The sequence below is a fragment of the Ovis aries genome, chromosome 6 (assembly GCF_016772045.2).
Source record: "Ovis aries strain OAR_USU_Benz2616 breed Rambouillet chromosome 6, ARS-UI_Ramb_v3.0, whole genome shotgun sequence".
NCBI classification, from domain to species: Eukaryota; Metazoa; Chordata; class Mammalia; order Artiodactyla; family Bovidae; genus Ovis; species Ovis aries.
The window spans coordinates 65369711-65394613 of record NC_056059.1 but is presented as its reverse complement, the minus strand read 5'-3'; the positions used below and the strand labels follow the sequence as shown (position 1 = coordinate 65394613).

General features: G+C 37.5%; 1 protein-coding gene across 1 annotated transcript in view; it reads left to right on the top strand.

Moving 5' to 3' along the window:
- The first annotated feature begins 6807 nt into the window (after positions 1-6807).
- GABRG1 (gamma-aminobutyric acid type A receptor subunit gamma1) overlaps positions 6808-24903 on the top strand; it is a 90272-nt gene continuing 72176 nt past the window's right edge. The window contains exon 1 of the mRNA XM_004009804.6: positions 6808-7048. Within this exon, the coding sequence (XP_004009853.1) occupies positions 6945-7048 (104 nt within the window). The 5' untranslated portion in view covers positions 6808-6944. The remainder of the gene's footprint in view (positions 7049-24903) is intronic.

Sequence of the window (24903 nt, the reverse complement as noted above, 5' to 3'; positions counted from 1 at the left end):
AAATGTGAGGTTTCTCATTTGACTACCTGGCTGGGATTAGTTTGATGTATGTTTTGATGGCCCAATAGAAATTCTTGGATTTTAAATTTCAGGGGATACACTTCAGGTTTTAAAATTATATAAATAGCTTAGGAAATAGATGAGTTTACTCAGTGTGAAAGTATGATGCAAAAAAGCAAAGAAGTTGAATTCATATTTGAGGAACTCAGAAATGTTGGAGTCAGGTAGAATAAGCATGCAAAGAAGCCTAAAATAAATTAGCTAAAGGAATGTAAAAAACAAACAAACCAGGAAAGCATGGTGTCATGATGCCAAGTATTTTGAGAAAGAGAATCAACTGGATCCAATGGAAATGAAACACAAGGTGACTGAGGGAAACTTCTACTGAATTTAGCAACCTGGATCCATCAGTGTCATGGCACAGAGGCCAGACTACAAGCTTGGTGAGTGAATGGGTGGTGACAAAATAGAGAAGAATGGCTCTTAGTGGGAGTAAGGAATAGGCATAAAAAACAGAGGAGGTAATAAGGTTAATGTAGTATGTGTACAAAGTTTAATGCTCTACATGGACATGTTTAGACTTTCCTTGTGGCTCAGTTGGTAAATAATCTGCCTGCAATGCAGGAGACCTGGGTTCAACTTCCTGGGTTGGGAAGAAACCCTGGAGAAGGGAAAGGCTAGCTACCCACTCCAGTATTCTAGTCTAGAGAATTCCATGGACTGTATAGCTCATGGGGTGGCAAAGAGTCAGACACAGTTCAGTTCAGTTCAGTCGCTCAGTCGTGTCTGACTTTTTGTGACCCCATGAGTCACAGCACGCCAGGCCTCACTGTCCATCACCAACTCCCTGTCCATCACCAACTCCCGGAGTTCACTCAGACTCACGTCCATCGAGTCAGTGATGCCATCCAGCCATCTCATCCTCTATCGTCCCCTTCCCCTCCTGCCCCCAATCCCTCCCAGCATCAGAGTCTTTTCCAATGAGTCAACTCTTCGCATGAGGTGGCCAAAGTACTGGAGTTTCAGCTTCAGCATCATTCCTTCCAAAGAAATCCCAGGGCTGATCTCCTTCAGAATGGACTGGTTGGATCTCCTTGCTGTCCAAGGGCTCCCAAGAGTCTTCTCCAACACCACACTTCAAAAGCATCAATTCTTCGGCACTTAGCCTTCTTCACAGTCCAACTCTCACATCCATACATGACCACAGGAAAAACCATAGCCTTGACTAGATGGACCTTAGTCAGCAAAGTAATGTCTCTGCTTTTGAATATGCTATCTAGATTGGTCATAACTTTTCTTCCAAGGAGTAAGCGTCTTTTAATTTCATGGCTGCAATCACCATCTGCAGTGATTTTCGAGCCCCAAAAAATAAAGTCTGACAGGGATCAAGATCATCCCCATGGAAAAGAAATGCAAAAAGCAAAATGGCTGTCTGGGGAGGCCTTACAAATAGCTGTGAAAAGAAGAGAGGTGAAAAACAAAGGAGAAAAGGAAAGATACAAGCATCTGAATGCAGAGTTCCAAAGAATAGCAAGAAGAGATAAGAAAGCCTTCTTCAGTGATCAATGCAAAGAAATAGAGGAAAAGAACAGAATGGGAAAGACTAGAGATCTCTTCAAGAAAATTAGAGATACCAAGGGAACATTTCATGCAAAGATGGGCTCGATAAAGGAGTCAGACACAATTGAGTGACTTTCACTTTCACTTTTATGGACATATTTGCATACTGAGAGGAAATCAGCTAAAAAAGAAAGCATGGAAGATACGAGAAAGAATAGTAATAACCAGTGGCAAAAGGTTATCGGAAACTACAATATAGAAACCAAAAAATGCAATGGATTTAGAAGCTTTAAATCCATGGCTACCTGCCACCAATGATCAGAATTCCTTCTCTTGGCTTTATGTCAGAGGTCAGGTACAGGATAAAGGAGATTGAACAGATTGACAAAGAAAGGGTGTGTGCTTTCAGTTTTGTGAAATTTCTGTCTGCTGGTCCTCTCTTCTGTTTGGTTTAAATACTAATCTTATTGCATAAAGTGCCTGAGTTTGTTAAGTTTTATCATTTATCAATATATAAATAAGAAAAATAATTAATTCCCATAGTGTGATAAGAAGGAATAAGTCAAGCAACAAGGTCTGGATTTTGTCTAATTAGGGATGGGCACTTGGAACCTATGCTGTTGAAAGAAGTCCCTTAATGACTCCAGAAATTTATAGAAGGATTAAAGCCATGTGTGTGTTTATTTATTGTCTGAACACTTATTTTCATTCTATAGGTATTTATCAAGTATCTAAAACTTACTAGTCATTGCTTTGGACAAAAGGAGTGAGTGATGAACACAGATGAAATCTTTGACATCATGGAGTTAAGTTCTAGGGAGAGAAATGTACATATGATATTAAAGATAAACTATAATAATATTAAATATATATATAATATAACATGTCTAGAAAGTGCTATAAATCTTTATATGTAAAATCTAAAAATACAGAATTAATAATTTGGGCAGAAATACAGATAGCTTTAACACATTTAAAAAATGTGTTATATTCTGTGATACAAATATGAAATGGTTACTTTAAGTTGTGAGAGTATTATATACATCTATAATGCAGAACCATTAAGAATAATGTCTGGTGACACATCAAACACTCAGTAAACATTCACTATTATTGGATGATAGAACTGTACCACAGACTAGCAGGTAGTGAACAATCAATAAAGACTCCCTGGAGAAAAATGACACTTAAACACTCACAAAGAATAATGAGAGACTAAGCAGATGAAGAAGAAGGAAGGGCCCCATGAGCTGAAGGAATAGCATATGACAGGATAAAACAAACACAAAATTATGATATTGAATGATAAGTTTAGGAAGCTACAATTACAGTTTTAACTGTATAGAATTTGTGGCCATCAGAAGAAAAGTGTTATCAGGAGAACTAGAACATGACTCCAATTATCTTCTTGCTCTGGAGAAGCCAGTTTTCAGGACAATGTTGAGGGTAGGATGAGAACACCAGTGTTCTCCTGATCTTCTCCATAGTCTCTGGAGAAGCCAGTTTTCAGGACAATGTTGAGGGTAGGATGAGAACACCAGTGTTCTCCTGATCTTCTCCATAGTCTTTATAAGATTGCTCATTCTAGGAATGCTGCTTTGTGCCAGATTCTATACCAATGGCTGGAATAAGAAAATTATATTTGAAATCCACTCTCAACAAGTCAATGACAGTGACAAATCACATTTTTTGAGTAATCTCTATTATCCACATACTGTTCAAAGCAATCCCCTTGTGTTCATCCATTTGATCTTAAAAACAACTCAATAGACTAAAAATTCTTATCACCTTCTTATAGATGAAGAAAGCAAGGCAAGAAGTTGTAAGTCTTATTCACTACTGTATTCTTAATGTCGGGTACAGTGTCTGACATCAAAATTTATTCACAAATATTTCAATGAATATATTAACAACAGACAGGTGAATCATGTGGAAATCTAGCTTTCCTAAGGCCAGGATTGCACATTCATAATCAGGTCACTGTCTCACTAGTCATTTTGTAGGACGATTATCAGATTATGTTTTTCAAACATTTTGACACATGAGAAGCTCCAGAGATTCTTGCTAAAAATTATAATTCATTTGGTCTGGGTAGAAGCCCATGTTTTTCACATTGTAAGTAGATACTCCAAACAATTTATTCTAATGTTCAAATATTCATTTTATTCTAATATTTGGATACATTTTGAAAAAAAAATTGCTGTGAACTATCAGTCTATGGTCATTACAACTAGATATGAGATGAATGAATAATGGTTATGGCTCAGCCGGTCAAAAGAGGGGCTTCCCAGGTGGTACCAGTGGTAAAGAATTTGTCTGCCAATGTAGGAGACCTAAGAGATGTAGGTTTGATTCCTAGGTTGGGAAGATCCCCTGGAGGCAGGCATGGCAACCCACTCCAGGATTCTTGCCTAGAGAATTCTATCGACAGAGGAGGCTGGCAGGCTGTAGACCATGCGGTTTCAAAAAGTTGGCCTTGACTAAAGCGACTTAACGTGCACGTCAAAGGAAGGAGAAGGGGTATGATGATTTCAATGATAATATTCGGAGATCATCAGCTGCAAGGGAATCAGTTTACTCTTCCTATTTTTATACATAATGCAAGGCTTCTCATCTTTGGTACTATTGACAGTTTGAATGCAAGAATTCTTTGCTGTGGGATGGCTCTCTCTTGCATTTTACAACATGGAGTAGCAACTCTGGACTCTGCTCACTCAGTGCCAGTAGCTCACTCCTCCCTCCAAGCTGTGACAACTGAAGATGTCTCCAGACACTGATACATGTCTTATGAGGTAAAACTGCCCAGGTTTGGAAACCACGGCCTTAATGGAAGACAGAGTTTTGTCTAGACTCTTCCCTATAGCAGCTTCTGGCCTTCTAATCTAGATGTGTGTAAGACACCTAATCTGTTTCTCCATAAGGCTCCTCCATGACACACTACGGTTGGTTTGATGAGCTCTGTTTTCCTTCTTGGCTTTTTTCAGAGCTCGCACTGTGTGTCATCCCCCACTCCCACCACACACACACACACACACACACACACACACACACACACACACACACACACAACTGATTCAGTAAATCAAATGAGACAGACTGTCAGGGTCAAGACATGGCTGATATACAAAATTAGGTTCTGTAGGGCACAGATCCCTCTAACATAGTTTACAGGGAATTATAATTAACTATGACAGCAGAATAGGATCCTTTTCCCAGAAGACAAATGTTACAAAAAGGAAAAGAAAAATCGAAGAAAGAGACATAGAAATAAAAAGTCACGTGACATTGTTTGAAGGAAAGGATTTAAATAAATTTGAAATATTTCAGCCCCAAATTGGCAAAAATGTGTATTTCAGAAAATACAGAAAATTTCCCAGTTTGGAAATTACTCCAGTCCTTTATCTTTTACAACAATAAACAATGTATAGTAGTCTAAGGATATATCCTTCACCTTTCCTCTCCATTAATTTTTTGTAATGGCTCCCAGCATTTTTCAGTTATGCATTAGAACAATAAAAGTAAAATTTTTGATGGGAGAACTTTCAACTACCGTTGTATAAATACATGCAATATCATATTGTCAACTCGATATCATATTGATTATATGCAGAAAACTTACCTAATCTTTGAAAAATGCAAAGAGTACCTAGACAAATATTTGTTATTCACCACATACTTCTAATAAATTCATTCCTAAGTTTGCTTGCTAACCAGAGCAGTGAATTAGTGTGTGCACCCAATGAAACAGTTAAACAGCTCTGCAAAGTGCATTCTTAATTGGCCAGAAAAACAACTACTACCCAGATTCAAATTGAAATCAACTTTTAACTATATTCAATTCATCTCAAAATTTATTATAATGAAACTTTATTCTTATTCAAATTATTTAGTATGAGGTACCTTGACTAATGTGGTTTGATGAAAGAGAATAATGCTTAGTAATTAACAAGTAGAAGAAGAAAAATAAGGAAGTCAACACCTATATTTAGAGAAGACTAAAGAGATGGAGAACCAAAGAGAGAGGAGAGAAGCCCTTGTATTTCACCATCTGTTATTCTGGGTAAGAAAATATCTGTGACCTTGTTACCCCATCCAGTTTCTTTAAGTGATTTCAGAAGCTAGGGTAGCAACAGCTACTCATCCACAAACATTGTTACTTCCACCTTGAACTATTTGCTGGGGAGACAAATACTCTAAAGTAACTCCATCAAATTGCAGTTCACCCCTGAATCTGGTCAGTTCCAGGTAGTTGTGAGATGATTAAAGGACACAGCCAAAGCCTCCAACCACACGGGTTTTGCGGGAAGCAGCGATCTAGGAGGGGACAGAGGAGGAAGATGGCTGGGCAGAGCGAGCCTGTTTCCACCGCCACCACTGTCAGCCTGTACAGTTGTTCAGGCTGCCAGAGGCTTTCTAGTTGCCATAGCAACTGTTGGGCTCTGCTGCAAACTCAAAGCAGAGCCTCTGAAGTTAGGTACCAAACACTGGAGCTCAACAAACGCAAAGGGGAGAACAAGGATTACACATGTATTCAATCTACAGCTCCTAGGACTAAAATAATCTCTCTAAAATCGGATTTTTGTTTATGTTTTTGTAAAATGAGAGAATTCTTCCCTGGTATTGTTCATTACTATCATTTGTTGCCCAGAGCGAGGAGACGGCAAATCCTCTCACTTGTAACTGCAGCTGAAGGGAGGTGGGTAGGAAACGTGATTATCAGGAATGCACCCAGCTGGCTCATTCACTCATACAGTTATATATTTCAACACCTCCCGAGAACATATTTGTGTGGGGCATTATGCCAGGTGCTGGGTCTGCAAAGAAATGAGACACCGCCCCACGCAAAGTAACAACGGTAATTACCAAAATTAGCAGAACCTTTGGGAGCCTGGGGAAAACCAATTAGGCATGGCAAGCTCCCCACGGATCCCTTTTGGAAGACAGATTCAGAATCCAAACGCGGGAGAGTAAAGAGACTCCCGAAATAGAGTCGGTCGGGAAGGCTGGGGGAAAAGAAGGAAGCCGCCTTTCCCTAGGGACGGAAATCTGTCAGAGCCACTCAACTGTTTCTCTGAGGCTGCCAGGGAGAAGAGGTTTGTTTTTCTTTTAGGAAGAAAAGAGCCCTTTTCCCTACTGGGCTCGATTTCTAGTAGGGGAAGCTCCGCCTCCTTGGGCTGTTGATTGGCCCAACTTTTTTTCAGATAATTTCTACCGGCATCCTCTCGGTCTGATTGGCTCGCTTTGCTCAATTCCGCTGGGAGTCGCATCCTACCTGGTTGGGAGGTGTGCAGCCTTTCTACCTTCTCCTTTCTGTACTCACCAGTCTGCAGCTGAGGTGGGAGGAAAAGTCCTGGCTGGAGAGCTAAGAAGAAAAAGCTATCCCCATGGGTTCTTGGAAAGCTCTTCTCTTCTCCCCTTTTCTTCTGTGGAATCAAAGGAGAGGGGTGAGGTTGATGTTCCTGTTACTGACCGTGCATCTGGGAAACTGGTGAGTAAATTCAAGGACTTTAAACTATTCTCTGGTATCTACCCACTCCTTCCTCGTTTCTCTTTAGAAATCATTCTGGGTTAAATAATTTGCATTTCCCCGGGCACATTTGGGATATTTTACCATCAGTTTATTTATTAGATCTACTCATACTCATTTTCTGATAGAATGAAATGAGCCTATGTGTGAAGCACCGAAATTAGCTCAGTTGGTTCTGACTTGAATCGCAGTGGAAACTAGTGAAGACTCAGTTACTGGAAGTAGGGAGGGGAGGAGAAATTATTTTGTTACTGCATTTAGTGAATGAATGCCACTGTTGAACTTTCTGAATTATTCTTCATTTTAAAGACAAAGTTATTTTAGAAACTTGTTACACAGCATGGAATGTATGATGCTTTTCTATACACTAATACTGCTTTTTCCCTTATCCTTTCTTTTTTGCTATTCGAAAAAAATAAGCAACGTTTTAGTCAAGAAAGACCATAAATATGGCTAAAAAAATCCATCAGGGTGGCAAGTGTGTTATATTTGTTAGAAATTAATTGTGTATAATTTATTGAGTCAGTTTTGAATGATTTTTATTTTCATTGGATGTGTACAAGTAAATGAAAGTGTTATGTTGATATGAATCTCCTGGATGCATGTGTGTGTGTGTGTGTGTGTGTGTGTGTGTGTGTGTGTGCATGTGTATGACAAAGGAAAGTGGGGGCAGTGTTTAGAACTCAAGAGTAAAATGCAATCACTATAGAGATGGAAACATGCTTTTATAACTACTTGCATCATTGCTAAAATTTATGATGATGATGATGATTTTTAGCATATAGCCAGAGTTTACCACTGGCCTATAGAACAACTGTATTTTCTCTCCAAAAACAGAGAATAAAGTATGCTAAGTAATATGAGTCTTGCCAGAATATGTTTGACACTGTTTTTTAAATATTACGGTTTTAGTTTTTCCTTAGAAACTTAAATGTTCTGTATGGGCACAAACATACTACGTAATTAATAACTTCTTATATTTAAGTGTATCATAATGATTTATTTCTTTGAATATATCATAAAATTATGAAAGATACCTTGGTAGGCCATGTATCAGTGCTCTCCTGCATCTTTATAATATTGCAAATGAATCTGTGTTCTCATAAGTATAAATAGATTACCCATTGGTTTTCTAAAATAGCAACCTGTATGCTCCTTTATCACTCCAAGTACAAGTTTCTTTTGCGACCTAATAGACAAGCTGGTTACTAAAGGGGATATTGTCTTTCTAAAGAGATGTTTGGTTTTAAATAATATATTTTCTTCTTGAGGATATTTGCATTATCCAGGTTCCGGAACTCTCTTTCAAGCTGCTCAGAATTAGAGAGTTTTGTTGTGGTGGTGTAGACAGAGATTGGACTCTGGGAGTCTGGAGACATGATTCTATGTGTCAAGAGTCCTTAATCTCTCTGAACACAGTTTCTTCATTTAGGAAATGAAGGAGAGTAGTAGATCATTCATAATTTCTTCAAGTTTTCATATACAACATGTCCAAGATTTGAACTGAAACAAAATAACTCAGTAGTCATGTCACTGGCTTTTCTTAGTAGTTTTCAAGGGGAAAATTTTAATTGGGAATGTCATGTACTTTTTTTGCCATTATGGATAAGTGAGAGACAAATGTGTTAACAGCTAAAGTAGATGAATTATTTTATCACAGTACCAAACAGAATATGAATTTTTCTGGCCAGTGAATAAATACATAGTAAAAAATTAAAGCTATATATTGCTGTTGTAGTTAGCTCTTAGGGTCTCAATGATGAGAATGTATGTATTCACTTTTCAAAGTAGCTACAGTTGTGATGAACTTTTCATCCTTTTAATATTTAGTTGAAGATAATTGATATAGACATGTATAAAACACTTATATTCATATTTTCTTCTTCCTTTTTCCTTTTTTGAGAGATCTTCCTAAAACTAACCACAGATGGTTCTTTCTAAGAATTTTGATGTCTGATGCCAGTTTCTAAATTAAATCTTCAAAGTCACCTATTTTGGAATTTACCAAATTGGAAGCCATTATCTTTTTGTATCTAATCAGAGACAGTAGCTTGTTTCCTCATTAGTTTTCATCAAGAGTATAAAGAAGAGACATTTTATTGATTTTTATATTGCTGAACTATGAAAACCGATCCTGGTGTTGTAGCTAAAACCTGAAGTCACAGTTCCTGTGTTTCATTCTCAGAGAGGCTCTATGGCATCTTGGCAAGTTGGTTAAAATTTCTCAAGCTTGAGCTGTCTTATTTGTAATGTTGAAAACAATCTCATTTTGATCAGACTTTGTAAAATAATTGAAAAAATGGTGTGAGATTTTGGCTGTTCTAAACTAATTTACACTGAGCTTTGACTAAGAAGTTATATTTTGAGAGAGCTCAAGGAAGAGAACTCTTCATTTTTAAAAACAATTTCTTAAGTCAGCAATCATTTGCCTAAATGATAATATTCAAGTATAATTGCTTTTAAAATATATTATTTTCAAATAATTTTAGTGAACATGATAATACATGGGTTTTTTTTAGACATTTAGATTTTTGGCTTCATTCTCTAATAAAATATGGGTGCAAACTTACAGACAAAATGACTGATAATGTTCTATAATAATTAAATATTTTAAGAAGAAATGAGAGACAAAATAATTTTGAAGCTAAAATGCAAATTCATAATTAATAAATCCCCTGTTTATAGAGTCTTTCAAGTATACTCTTCTTCCCTTTTATCCCATTATATACTATGAGACACATTTTTCTTAAGCAACAGAAGGAAATTTCTGATTTTTCATTAAAAAATGAAATAGACAAATCTGGTATTTTATATTTATATACAGGTGATTAAGATTTATCTAAGAAAATAATAATGAGAATAGGGTCCCAAACAAGAGGAGGCAAATCAGGGTGGAAAACTAAAAAAAAAAAAAAATTGGCTCTTGAGATATTATCAAAATATGATAAAATGACCACCACAGGTCTCTAGAGATTAATTCACATATATGCATACTGCCAACTGAGAATCCTGGACCTGATCATTAGATATAATTTCTAGTTTCAGCTACACTCCTTCCCACTAGGGTGATTTCATACAAATCTTTGAGGCAGAGTCCTCATTTGTGAAAAGCAGAAATGACATCTATGTTTTTAGCTTGTTTCAGGACCAAGAAAGAAAATTTGTGCAAAGTAATGTCACCTAAATTTTTAACTGAAATGACATACCAGATATTCTCAGAATCACAGTAACTCTAGAATTATTCTAGTTAAAGTCAAGCATAGTCAACTCCTTGAATTATTGTGTATTATTATTAAATATCTTACAGTGAACTGAACTATGAAACTACTTTTCATATTACTAAATCTCTTTTGAATTAGAGATATCATAAAGCCATCAGAAGCGTCCCTGATGGCTGAGATGGTCAAGAATCCACCTGCATTTCAGGAGACTGGGTGGGGAAGATACGCTGGAGAATGGAATGGCTATCCACTCCAATATGTTACCTGGAGAATTCAACAGACAGGAGCCTGATGGGCTACAGTTCATGGGATCATGAAAAGTTGGACACTACTGAGTGACTAACACTTTCACACTTTCAGTTTTGAATTATGAGAAATATCAGTCTTTCAGTCAACAAATATTTACTGAATGCCGGCTATCAGTGGCGAATAAACTAGACATGAGTTCTAACCATATGGACAGTACTTGTGTCCAGAATTTTACATGAGTACTACTGTTATACTCACTGCTAAGGCTGAGATTTATGATATTACTCAAAGGGAAACATCTTGTAGTCAAAATAGGGAAATACACCTTAACTCCAAAGATAAACAGAGAAGTCTAAATTTTTAAGGTTAGAGGGTGCTAATAGAAAATACCACAGTCAAGGCAAGAAAATTAGAACACCATGAGATTACTCATTGACAATACCAGAAAACCATGGGGGAAATGTCTCCAAAATAAAGACATATGTTCAACCTAGAATGTTATACTTAGTGGAACTACAATCAAGCATGAAGGGAAAATAAAGGTTAGATACTGTTATTTTCCCAGATTTACAGATGGAAAAATCAGGGCACATCAGTTTTTAGGAACTCACTAAAGATGCCAGGTATCTCAGTGGTAAACAATCCTCCTGCAATGCTGGAGGCACAGGATGGATCCTGGGTCTGAAAGATCCCCTGAAGGAGGAAATGGCAACCCACTCCAGTATTCTTGCTTGGGAAATCCCACAGAGAGACAAGCCTGGCTAGCTACAGTCCATGGGTTCACAAAAGAGTCTGACACAAATACGTAGCTAAATTCAGTTCAGTTCAGTTCAGTCGCTTAGTCGTGTCTAACTTTTTGCAACCCTATGGACTGCAACACACCCTGCCTCCATTCCCTGTGCATCACCAATTCCCAGAGCTTGCTCAAACTCATGTCCATTGAGTTGGTGATGCCATCCAACCATCCCATCCTCTGTCATCCTCTTCTGCTGCCTGCAATCTTTCCCAGCATCAGAGTCTTTTCCAATGAGTTAGTTCTTTGCATCAGGTAGACAAAGCATTGGAGTTTCAGCCTCAGCATCAGTCCTTCCAATGAATACCCAGGACTGATTTCCTTTAGGATGGACTGGTTGGATCTCCTTGCGGTCTAAGGGACTCTCAAACATCTTCTCCAACACCACAGTTCAAAAGCATCATTTCTTCAGTGCTCAGCTTTCTATAAAGAAAGTCCTATAAATGACTTTTGACTATAAAGTCCAACTCTCACATCCATACATGACTACTAGAAAAACCATAGCTCTGACTAGACAAACCTTTGTTTAAAAAATAATGTCTCTGCTTTTTAATGTGCTGTCTAGGTTGGTCATAGTTTTTTGTCCAAGGAACAAGGGTCTTTTAATTTCATGGCTGCAATAACCATCTGCAGTGATTTGGGAGCCCCCCCTAGATAATACAGAGTAGGCACTAAATACTACATAGAAAGAAAATGAAAGTTGGTCATGTCTGACTCTTTGTGGCCCCATAGACTGTATAGTCCATGGAATTCTTCAGGCCAGGATACTGAAGTGGGTAACCTATCCCTTCTCCAGGGGATCTTCCCAACCCAGGGATGAACCCAGGTCTCCCGCATTGCAGGCGGATTCTTTACCAACTGAGCTATCAAGGAAGCCCAAAATAAAACACAGTAGAGCAGCTAAACAAACAACAGCAAAGATCATCTTGCTGATAATGCTGAATCCAAGACTCAGATCCATGTGCTGTCTGCACAGAACCTGCATTTTTAATCACCTTTCCTCTAAGATTACAAATGTCATGTAAATCAAAGTCATTAACATAACTGTGGATGAGGAAAGCAAGGGAGGGAAGGAAAGGATGAGGAAGGGAAAGTAGAGAAAAAGAGAGGAGCAGAGAGAGGAGAAGAGAGGGGAGGAGACACTTGAGTGCAATTGAGAGAAGCGCAGTAGGTATACGATCCACTGCGTCAGTTCAGTTCAGTTCAGTTGCTCAGTCATGTCTGACTCTGCGACCCCATGAATTGCAGCATGCCAGGCCTCCCTGTCCATCACCAACTCTCGGAGTTCACTCAGACTCACGTCCATCGAGTCGGTGATGCCATCCAGCCATCTCATCCTCTGTCGTCCCCTTTTCCTCCTGCCCCCAGTCTCTCAAAGGGGAAGACAGAGGAAGAGATGGCTGGATGGCATCGATGGATGTGAGTTTGAGTGAACTCCGGGAGTTGGTGATGGACAGGGAGGCCTGGCGTGCTGCAATTCATGGGGTCACAAAGGGTTGGACATGACTGAGTGACTGAACTGAACTGAACTGACACAGTGGATAGTGTACCTACTGTGCTTCTCTCAATTGCACTCAAGTGTCTCCTCCCCTCTCTTCTCTTCTACCTGACACTTAATCTAGAATATTATGTGCAGTGCTGGATTAATTATTTTGGGAAAAAAAACTTCAACTGGACTTCTTAATCTAGAAAAAAACCCCACTGGATAAAGAGTTAAAAACGAGAATTTGGAATTCAGGAGACTTGTATTGAGGCATCTTATATTCTTAAGGATGCCAGAGAAAATCATGTTTGAATTTACTATGTATAGATGTTATAAACCGCCCATAACTAAGTAGTGAAAGCTATGTGAAGACAGATTTTCATCCATACAAAAGTCTTCTAACAAAGTAATGAATGCCTTATCACTAGACTTTTAGCAGAAACTTGTTAGCAGGAGATAAAATCTATGATTTTCTTCTATTTTTAAATAGCTCAGGATCTAATTCTATCTGTACTAAAATAATTTAGCCAACTGAAGCCCCGTGTTTCAGGAAAGAGTCTTAGCTATTAATTCAGTAAACAGTTATTAAACATTAGCATCCATTCAACAATATTTACTCAGTGCCTAATATGTATGAAGCAGAGTCTGGGAACTGGGATACAGTGGTAAGCAAGACATAGTCTTTGCCCTAGTAGTGTTTGTATACTGTAGACAGGACATATATGTGATAGTATATGTGCATCCATTGGACTTAAATTCTAGTAGTTAGTGTTGAGATGGCCTGTCAATATAAAAGTAAAGACAGTAAAATACTATAATTCTTCCTCAGAATTCTATATGAGCTATAATGAGGTATAAAGGAGACTGGCATCAGTTGCAACTCTAGGAAAAGACTAATATTCTTAGCTGTCATATACATAAGTTCAGGTCAGTGTTAGTAAAGAATATGCATAGAGAGAGAACATTATATTTTGTGGCCAGAGGTATGGCCTCACATTTTGGTGAGGCTTTTGAAAACTATATTCCCAGGATATTCTTTACTTTGGTCATTGAGTATGTTTCATTAAAATGGCAATGCTTCCCTGACAGCTCAGTTGATAAAGAATCCTCCTACAATGCAGGAGACCCTGGTTCAATTCCTGGGTGGGGAAGATCCACTGGAGAAGGGATAGGCTACCCACTCCAGTTTTCTCAGGCTTCCCTGTGGCTCAGCTGGTAAAGAATCTACCTGCAATATGGAAGACCTGGGTTCGATCCCTGGGTAGGGAAGATCCCCTGGAAAAGGGAAGGGCTACCTACTCCAGTATTCTGGCCTGGAGAATTCCATGATAGTCCATGGGGTCACAAAGAGTTGGACACAACTGAGTGACTTTCACTTTCTAACATCCTGTTAAAATCTATATAATTTAATGAAGTAGTAAATTTCTGAACTGTAGGAATCCTTTTCTCTTAAATACAATCCATTTGGAGATTTAACATTTCTCCTTACTTTTAGACAAATATTTTGAGTACCACAGGGATATAGAAAGAAAGTTAACATAGACCCTGAACTTCAACCTGTAGGTGGATGGGCATATCAGAAGGCTTATGATTAGAAAATAGTAGGTTTAATATAAAATTTTAACACTGTTATGATCAGGGTATGATTCGGTTCGCTACTTAACTATAAGACTATTAGAATCAAGGGTTCTGGAAAACAAGTTAATCTTTGGGTATGTTACTAGGACCATGATTTGTGCTTGCAGAATTTGAGAACTGCTTTAATAAAGGCATGTCATTCACCTCTCAGTCATCCTGCTATTGCTGCTGCTAAGTCGCTTCAGTCGTGTTCAGTACTTTGCGACCCCATGGACTGCAGCGCACCAGGCTCCTCTGTCCATGGGATTTTCCAGGCAAGAGTACTGGAGTGGGATGCCATTGCCTTCTCCGTCAGTCATCCTAGATGTGTATAACTATCAGAATAATTTTCCAACACATGCAGTAGAGGGTTTTGAGCAAGGATTACTTTTTTACTAAAGAGCCATATTGACTGAAACAAGGTAGCTCTATTGGTTGGATTAAATTTAAGTTTTAGTCAGACATCTGTGTTTTTTAAACTGATTTCTTACTCTGTGCAGGTGACTTATGAGTGTACATTTGTTCCTGTCATTTCCTTAGTAACAATTCTTTCTGAAAACCTTCAGATTGTCATAACTGTAGGTGACAAGAGTGTTTTGTTGTTCCTGTTATACTCATTTGTATTCTCTCCCTTTTAAAGTGAAAGTTCTGAGAAGATAACTTACGTTAGTGAAATTATTTTACCACTTACTTTACGATCTTAAGACTTAGGAAAACGTATACCTCTTTGCATTCGGAAGAACCAATTCCCATTTATTTCTTCCATTTAAAGATCTTTTCATATCTTTTATAATTTAATAACCCTCAATATTATGCCTCAATTTTGCAAAAATTTTTGCAGCCTTATGTAATTTATCTGAGCATCAAAGCCTTAGAGAATGTGAATGTCATGAAGAGTTATATTGTTTCTAAGTCTAATTTATGTTGTGTTGTGTTCTATGAATATAAAGTGATATAATGACAAATTTGGTGTTCATTTTAATATACTTTCAATCCAGCAGTAATTTTTTAATAGACTGAAGAAAATTATGGTTTATTTCCCTTCCTCAAAAAAATATTCATGTGGAAACAGGCTCAAAAAACATTTATAATCCCTCCTAAATATTATTCTTTGGAATCATGGTTCACAATTTTATAAACTCTGTTTCAAGAAAATAGAATTGGTGTGTCAAACAAAGTAATTAGAAATCCAAAAATTTGCATAAAACATTGTTTTATTATTAGCATTTTTGGATCAGTCACTAAACCATGAGAATTTCATAACTATGAGCAAAGATGTTAAGAAAAAATAAGCTGCTTTATTTTGTATTTTTCTCATTTTGTTCTCTTTCTAAATATGTCACTTCACTAATTAATTTTTAAAAATATATTCTGATATGAGTCTTTCCCCTGTCTTATTAAATATTATAACTCTACATTCCTATTTCTAGTCTAATCACATCAAACTATATTCTACTAGATTTAGGAATTTGTCATACTTCTTTTTGAAACTAAGAATGAAGCACTGTGTGCCCAAGCAATCTCTATGGTCATTAATTTCTTAACCTTAATGTAATTTGATGGATTCTATATATTCTACTTTATCAAGAAAGTCACATAAAGTTCACAGTGGATGAAAATATATTTTATTTTTTCTTCTAGACTAATATTTCATGTCTCAAATTGTAGAATCATTAATATTTAATCCAATTTCTCTGTGGACATAAAATGTTTTAAGCTTTTTACCACAAATAATTAGAATTTATTTTTCTTTATTTTCCTAAATAATTTAAATAATCTCTTAGTGATATACATATATGTTGTTGCTGCTGCTGCTGCTAAGTCACTTCACTCGTGTCTGACTCTGCGACCCCATAGATAGCAGCCCACCAGGCTCCTCTGTCCCTGGTATTTTCCAGGCAAGAATACTGCAGTGGGCTGCCATTTCCTTCTCCTATATGTTGTTGAAGTACATGGAAAAAATAAAACTTTTTTCCCTAGAGTCATAATGTTTTTGACCATGTACTGTTAATAATAACAGAATAAAACTTATTACATTTCTACTTCTCAAAATTACTTAGCCATTTGAAGCCTATACTTCCAGATTTTTCTGTAAGTTTAAACAAGTATGTGCATACACATTTGTGTGTACATTTTTTGTACAAATGAAATCTAACACTTGTTTTTGTCATGCAACTAATATCAAAGGTATTCTTCTAGATTTATATATATACATACTTAGTTGTTGTTGTTCAGATGCCCAGTCATATCTGAATTTTTGCAGCCCCATGGATTGCAGTATGCCAGTCCTCCCTGTCCCTCACTATCTCCCCAAATTTGCCCAAATTCATATCCATCCAGTCATCTCATCCTCTGATACTGTCTTCTCCATATGTCCTCAATCTTTCCCAGCATCAGGAACTTTTCCAATGTGTCAGATGTTCGCATCAAATGACCAAAATACTGGAATTTCATCTTCAGCATCAGTCCTTCCAATGAGTATTCAAGGTTGATTTCCCTTAAGATTGACTGATTTGATCTCCTTGCTGTCAAAGGGACTCTCAGGAGTCTTCTCCAGCACCATAGTTCAAAGGCATCAATTTTTCATTGCTCTGCCTTCTTTACTGTCCAGCTTTCACAATCATACACTGAGAAGACCACAGCCTTGACTACAGCCTTTGTCTTTGTCGGCAGAGTAATGTCTCTGCTTTTCAACACACTCTCTAGGTTTGTCATAGCTTTCCTGCCAAGAAGAAAATGTCTTCTGATTTCATGGCTGCAGTCACCATTCACAGTGATTTTAGAGCCCAGGAAGAGGAAATCTGTCACTACTTCCAACTTTTCCCCCTCTATTTGCCATGAAGTAAGAGACAGCTGCTCCTTGGAAGGAAAGTTATGACCAACCTAGATAGCATATTAAAACATAGAGACATTACTTTGCTAACAAAGGTCTGTCTAGTCAAAGCTATGGTTTTTCCAGTAGTCATGTATGGCTGTGAGAATTGGACTGTGAAGAAGGCTGAGCACTGAAGAATTGATGCTTTTGAACTATAGTGTTGGAGAAGACTCTTGAAAGTCCCTTGAACTGCAAGGAGATCCAACCAGTCCATCCTAAAGGATATCAGTACTGGGTATTCATTGGAAGGACTGATGCCGAAACTGAAACTCCAATACTTTGGCCACATCATGTGAAGACTTGACTCATTGGAAAAGACCCTGATGCTTGGAGGGATTGGGGGCAGGAGGAGAAGGGGGCAACAGAGGATGAGATGGCTGGATGGCATCACCGACTCGATGGACATGAGTCTGAGTGAACTCTGCGAGTTGGTGATGGACAGGGAGGCCTGGTGTGCTGTGATTCATGGGGTCGCAAAGGGTCAGACATGACTGAGTGACTGAACTGAACTGAACTGAACTGAATGGGGCCAGATGCTGTGATCTTAGTTTTTTTAATATTTAGTTTTAAGCCAGCTCTTTTGCTCTCCTCCTTCACCTTCATCAAGAGGCTTTTTAGTTCCTTTTCACTGTTTATGGACTAACAGAATAAATTATGATACTTATGTAATATAGAATACCACATCATCATTAAAAGGAGGAACTAAGTATCTCAGTTCAGTTCAGTTGCTCAGTCGTGTCCCAAATTTTTGCGACCCTGTGGACTGCAGCACCCCAGGTTTCCTGTCCAGCACCAACTCCTGGAGCTTCCTCAAACTCATGTCCATCAAATCGGTGATGCCATCCAGCCATCTCATCCTTTGTCATCCCCTTTTCCTCCTGCCTTCAATCTTTCCCAGCTTCAGAGTCTTTTCCAGTGAATCAGTTCTTTGCATCAGGTGGCCAAAGTGTTGGAGTTTCAGCTTTACCATCAGTCCTTCCAATGACTATTTAGGACTGATTTCTTTTAGGATTGACTGGTTTGATCTCTTTGCAGTCCAAGAGACTCTCAAGAGTCTTCTCCAATACCACAGTTCAAAAGCATCAATTCTTTGGCATTCAGCTTTCGTTTTAGTCCAACTCTCACATCCATACATGACCACTGGAAAACCATAGCTTTGGCTATACAGACCTTTGTTGGCAAAGTAATGTCTCTGCATTTTAATATGCTATCCAGGCTGGTCATAGTTTTCCTTCCCAGGAACATGGCTTTTTTGTTACTGTGTTCATATATACACATGTGCTCGCATGTGTATTGTCACTTTAGTCATGTTTGACTGTGCAACCAACCCTATGCACTATAGCCTGCACAGGCTCCTCCGTCCATGGGATTCTCATGTTTTAATTTTATTACTTCATCGGTGTTTCCAAGCTACCCAATTTGTTCTATTAGAGTAATTTATTCTATTTATGGCATCATCAACTCAATGGACATGAGTTTGAGGAAACTCCAGGAGATAGTGAAGGATGGGGAAGCCTGGTGTGCTGCAGTCCATGCGGTCACAAAGAGTCCAACATGACTGAGTGACTGAACACAAATGGTTATAAAAATGCCGTTTATCTATATTATGTACTATATTATGAATGTACTGCTACCAAACTTTGAATGTTTTTTCCAGTGTTATGGCTAAAATTTGCCATATTGTAAACTTATTTTCCCTTGCTACCAGTAAATAATAGCATAATTTCATATATTTATTAGTCTTCTTTTCCCTCTGAAATTCCTGTACAAATTATGTTGTAAATATCTTTGTTTTTATCCTTTGCTCTATAGTTTTTATTTGAATTCTGTCTAATGTCCTCCATAATTTATTTTTTTTGTCAGTTTTTTTTTACTCTCCTGGTTTGACAGCATGTTGTGTATAAGGAACTCCTTACCCCAAAAAGTTAGAAAATAAATATTTTTTATATTTTCTTTAATTTTTTATACTTTATTATATTTTGATCTTTAGTATGCATGCTGAATCGCTTCAGTTGCTTCTGACTCTTTGTGACCCCATGGACTATAGCCCTCCAGGCCCCTATGTCTATGGGATTTCCCAGGCAAGAATACTGGAGTGGGTTGCCATTTCCTTCCACAGGGATATTCCAGATCCAGGGATCTAACCACATCCCGTTTCTTCTGCATTGGCAGGCGGGTTCTTTACCACTAGCCCCACCTGGGTATATTAGTAATTTATTATGTAAGTGGTAATTTATTTTTTCTAAATGTTTTAACAGGAGTTTACTGAATTATTCATGTTCTCATTTCTAAGCTGACTAGTCACATTTATCATATACTGAATTTCTGGACACTTGGTATATCACTTTGAATGTTTGATTTCATTCTCACTGATTTCTTTATGTGTTACCACAATTTGGTTTTGATTACAGTAACTTTATTTTTCTCTTTATTCTGGCAAGGCAAATTTTATCTCACAATCTATTTTTCAAAAATTTCTTGTAATCCTCATATTGAGGATTAACTACAGTATAATGATTTTAACATTTTACATAGGAAGCTTTCTTTTTGTTAACTTATTTTTAATTGAAGTCTAATTGCTTACAATATTGGTTTAGTTTCTGCAATACATCAACAAAATGTTTAACATATAGATTTCTTAGATTTATAAACTAGTTTGAGAATTATATATTAATATGACAGTTTTATAGCCAAAATATTTACTTTGCATTTATTTTTTCTATTCTTATATGCTTCAATTAGTTTTTTAGTTTCCTCACATAAGATGTACACCTTTTCTGCTATATTTTTTGTAACTGTTTTTTAGATTGTTTTGCATTGTTTTTTCTGACATTTATGATAGATTAGTACTAGGATGAGAACGCTACTGTGTTTTTAAAATTAATTTTATATTAGGTAAAAATTACAATAATTTATGCAGGTCAAGAAGCAACAGTTAGAACTAGACATGGAACCACAAACTGTTTCCAAATAAGGAAAGGAGTACATCAGGTTTTATATTGTCACCCTGCTTATTTAACATATATGCAGAGTACATCATGTGAAATGCCAGCCTGGAAAAAGCATAAGCTGGAATCAAGATTTCTGGGAGAAATATCAATAACCTCAGATATTCAGATGACACCCTTAGAAGAAGAACTAAAGAGCCTCTTGATAAAAGTGAAAGAGGAGAGTGAAAAGGTTGGCTTAAAACTCAACATTCAGAAAACTAAGATCATGCCATCCAGTACCATCACTTCATGACAAATAGATGGGGAAACAGTGGAAACAGTGACAGACGTTATTTCTGGGAGCTCCAAAATCACTGCAGATGGTGACTGCAGCCATGAAATTAAAAGATGCTTGCTTCTTGGAAGCAAAGCTATGACCAACCTAGACAGCATATTAAAAAGCAGAGACATTTTTCATTGCTTTACCAACAAAGGTCCGTCTAGTCAAAGCTATGATTTTTCCCAGTAGCCATGTATGGATGCGAAAATTGGACTGTAAAGAAAGCTGAGCAGCAAAGTATTGATGCTTTTCAACTGTGGTGTTGCAGAAGACGTTTGAGAGTCCCTTAGACTGCAAGGAGATCCAACCAGTCCATCCTAAAGGAAATCAGTCCTAAATATTTATTGGAAGGACTGATGCTGAACCTGAAACTCCAATACTTTGGACACCTGATGCAAAGAACCGACTCATTGGAAAAGACCCTGATGCTGGGAAAGATTGAAGGCAGGCAGAGAAGGGGACAACAGAGGATGAAATGGTTGAATGGCATCACCGAGATGGTAGACATGAGTTTGAGTAAGATCCGGGAGTTGGTGATAGACTGGGAAGCCTGGTGTGCTGCAGTCCATGGGGTCGCAAAGTGTCAGACATGACTGAGTGATTGTACTGAACTGAACAATAATGAATTCTCTGATTAAGGCCAATATTTACAGTTCTTACTTGTTTATTTTCTTTATTCACTATAATTTTGCCTATGAACATCAAGATGATTTCAAATATTCTTTACACTATTATTCATTTATTTAGTGATTTTTTTTATTGTGCACACTATATGTCAGGCTAAGCAACAGTGTTTTCATATTGAAAATATTAGCCTCAGTTTTCAAGGAGCTTATAGAGCACCATAAACAAAGTAGTTGAATAAGATACAGTGTGATTAATTTATGTTAGAGTTAAGCACTGAATAGACTGGAAACATAGGGTGGAATACACTTGCTTAATACTCTAGGCATGCTTCCCTTCTCCCTTCTCAGATTTCCACAGCATTCCTCTCTAGTGCCTTAAGTGATGGGTCCCAAATTCATTTGTGCTTATCAGATAATCATAGAATTGAGTGGACTGTCATTTCACCTCAGAAGGTTCAAATCTGTAACATTGTTATCTATCACTGTTACTTATTTTGCTTCCCTACCAACATTTATGAACAATGGAAATGATTCAGCACCACTACCCTAAAAAGGACCCTATACTAAAGAAATAAGTGGTGAGAATATAAAGGCAAAAAGAAGAAAAATAATTGAATTTTTAAAATTTTATTTTCTCTTTTAAATCTAAAATCAGTGCCTATAAATTCTCTTTAAAAGTTAGCTCCTGTAGGCTTTGACTTTAAGATATAGTCTACTTAGAAGCATTAGAGCATTATATTTCTTCCCTGGAATCTGTCAGTTGACTTATGGAAATGTATCTGATGTTTATAAAAAAACACTAATTTGTCATGAGCAACGGTTCACTGATGAGGCCTGGCTTTTGAGTTTCATCTGTACTGTCTTAACAGATTAATGAAAGGGTCTTCCCCAGGTGTCAGAACAAGGACACCTGCATTGAAGTCAACCTTATATGAACTATATACAGGGTGACTATACAATTTATAATTCAAATTAGGCTTTTTGTGAGTGAAAGAGGGTACTATTTATAATTATTCTAGGGCAACAGGTGTAAATCAAGATTGTCTTGGGCAAATCTTGATGAATGTTTACCCTATTTATGAAAAATTGTATTGATTGATTGACTTGTTATATATATATATTGGAGAAGGCAATGGCACCCCACTCCAGTACTCTTGCCTGGAAAATCCCATAGATGGAGGAGCCTGGTGGGGTTCAGTCCATGGGATCACTAAGAGTTGGACATGACTAAGCGACTTCACTTCACTTTCATGCACTGGAGAAGGAAATGGCAACCCACTCCATTGTTCTTGCCTGGAGAATCCTAGGGACAGGGGAGCCTGGTGGGCTGCCGTCTGTGGGGTTGCATAGAGTTGAACACGACTGAAGCAACTTAGCAGTAGCAGCATATATATATATATATATATATATATATATATATATATATATATGTATTTCTAGCAGTAGAGATGAATTCTTTCATGATTATATGCATTAGCATATCTTGTCTATACTCTTAGTTATCATAAATTTAAACTTTTGCTCATTGTATTAGGAAGAATAATATACTCAAATTATTTTTACATCGAATAATTTACTATATATTTACTATAATCAGACTTGTAGTAAAATAGCTTAGTAAGACATAAATACAGACTGATTCTTTACCAGCTGAATGACAAGGAAGCCCCAAAATACTGGAGTGGGTAGCCTATCCCTTCTCAGTGGATCTTCCCAATCCAGGAATTGAAACAGGGTCTCCTGCATTGCAGGTGGATTCTTTACCAACTGGGCCGTCAGGGAAGCCCAATACTGAAGCAGGTAACTCAAAAAACTTTAGTAACTGGACACAAGGATCAGTTAAGGAACATGAGAAGCAAAAGCCTCAGAGAAGCAGATGCCAAGATGGGATTAGACATGTAAAAGTTTTTTTGTGAGAAATGCCCAGCAGGGTAAAGGAGAGGAAGTGGAAGTAAGCAGAGAGAGCCTTCAGATAATAATGGAGATCTGACCCCTATGAAAGTATAGGGCAAAGATGTTTGATTCAAAATAGTCTCAGAATAGAGTGCCCTTTCAACAGGCTTTAGTCAGGCCTTCTGGATTCATCCAACCAAATTTGCCCTGTAGAGAGGTCCCTCGTCCTGCAGGAATGGGTCTGTACTACCATTGCCACAGTGTGGAGTTATTGCCTGAAAGCTGCCCGGGGGAGCTTGGATCTGGTGCAGACATAGTGCTGGTCCAGAGAACTGACACCTGGGCTGTCAGTAAACCATATTCCCAACCCAGGAGAGCCGAGTGGCAACTTTTTAGGGCTGCCATATTCATTTTTGTGGCAGAGTATAAAGCTCTACTTCTCTCCATAAAAGTCTCTATTTAATTATTTAATTTTTATGATTAGAAATTTATTTCAGAGCATTATCTGGTATATAGGAAGAGGCAGTTCATTTTTAGGTAGGTATTAATGTCAAATAAACTGCTTTTCATGTGTTTATATTACAAAATTATAGCAGAAAAAATTAAATTTTTTATAGCTCCATGAGTGTAGAACACTTAATGTATTCATTATGCTACTTTCTTGTTAAATATTTTAGCTATTTTATACCTAGGGTTTGATAAAAGCAAATTATTATGTGTTACTTTGCATATAAGATTCAATTATGAAAATAATTTTATATTTTTACGAGACACTTCACAATCACCAATTGAATGGATAAATCCATTAGACGCTATAGGCAAATAATAATTTACTAAACATGATCTTACTGTTTAAAGTTTGTGCTACTATACATGACACTGTGATAAGCATCTTTGTATATAATGGTTTTCTGTGTTGTTTGAATGTGCTGTGCTTAGTTGCTCAGTCATGTCTATTTGAGGCACCATGGACTGTAACCTCCCAAGCTCCTCTGTCCATGGGGATTCTCCAGGCAAGAATACTGGAGTGGGTTGCCATGCTCTCCTCCAGGGGATCTTCTCGACCCAGGGATTGAACCTAGATCTCTCACGTTACAGGTGGATTTTTACTGTCTGAGCCACAGGGAAGCCCAAGAATACTGGAGTGCATTGCAGGCGGATTCTTTACCAGCTGAGCTACCACAGAAGCCTGATTTTTTGAATAATTATCTCCTTTAATAGAAAATAATGTCATCTAGGGGTTTCTCTGGTGGATCAGTGGTAAAGAATCTTCCTGCCAATGTGGGAGACTCGGGCTTAGTCCCTGGGTTTGGAAGATCCCCTGGAGGAGGAAATGGCAACCCACTCTGGTATTCTTGCCTTGAAAATCTCATGGACAGAGGAGCCTGGTAGGCTAGAGTCCATGGGGTTCCAAAAAATTGGACACGACTTAGTGACTAAAGAATAACAACAACAAGATCATTTAGATCAGGAATATAGTTTTATTTGTCTTTATGTTTTCTGTAGTTAACATATTTGTAGCACTTGTTATTTCTGCTATAAATGAGTGAAAGCATTGGATTGAAGATTAAGCATACCTGTTAGAAAATCTTTTTCATCAGAGAGTGTGTGTGATTCCTTGAAATTATCATTCTAACTTCTCAGAACTCAAGGCAGAGACTAAGCCTCCTACACATGCACAATCCAAATGCACGTGCTAACTATTTACCACAAGTGTTGTGTTCTTATAAATTAGAAGACTCAAAATTCAACCACACTGGATTGTTTAATAATGATAAGATATCATGGA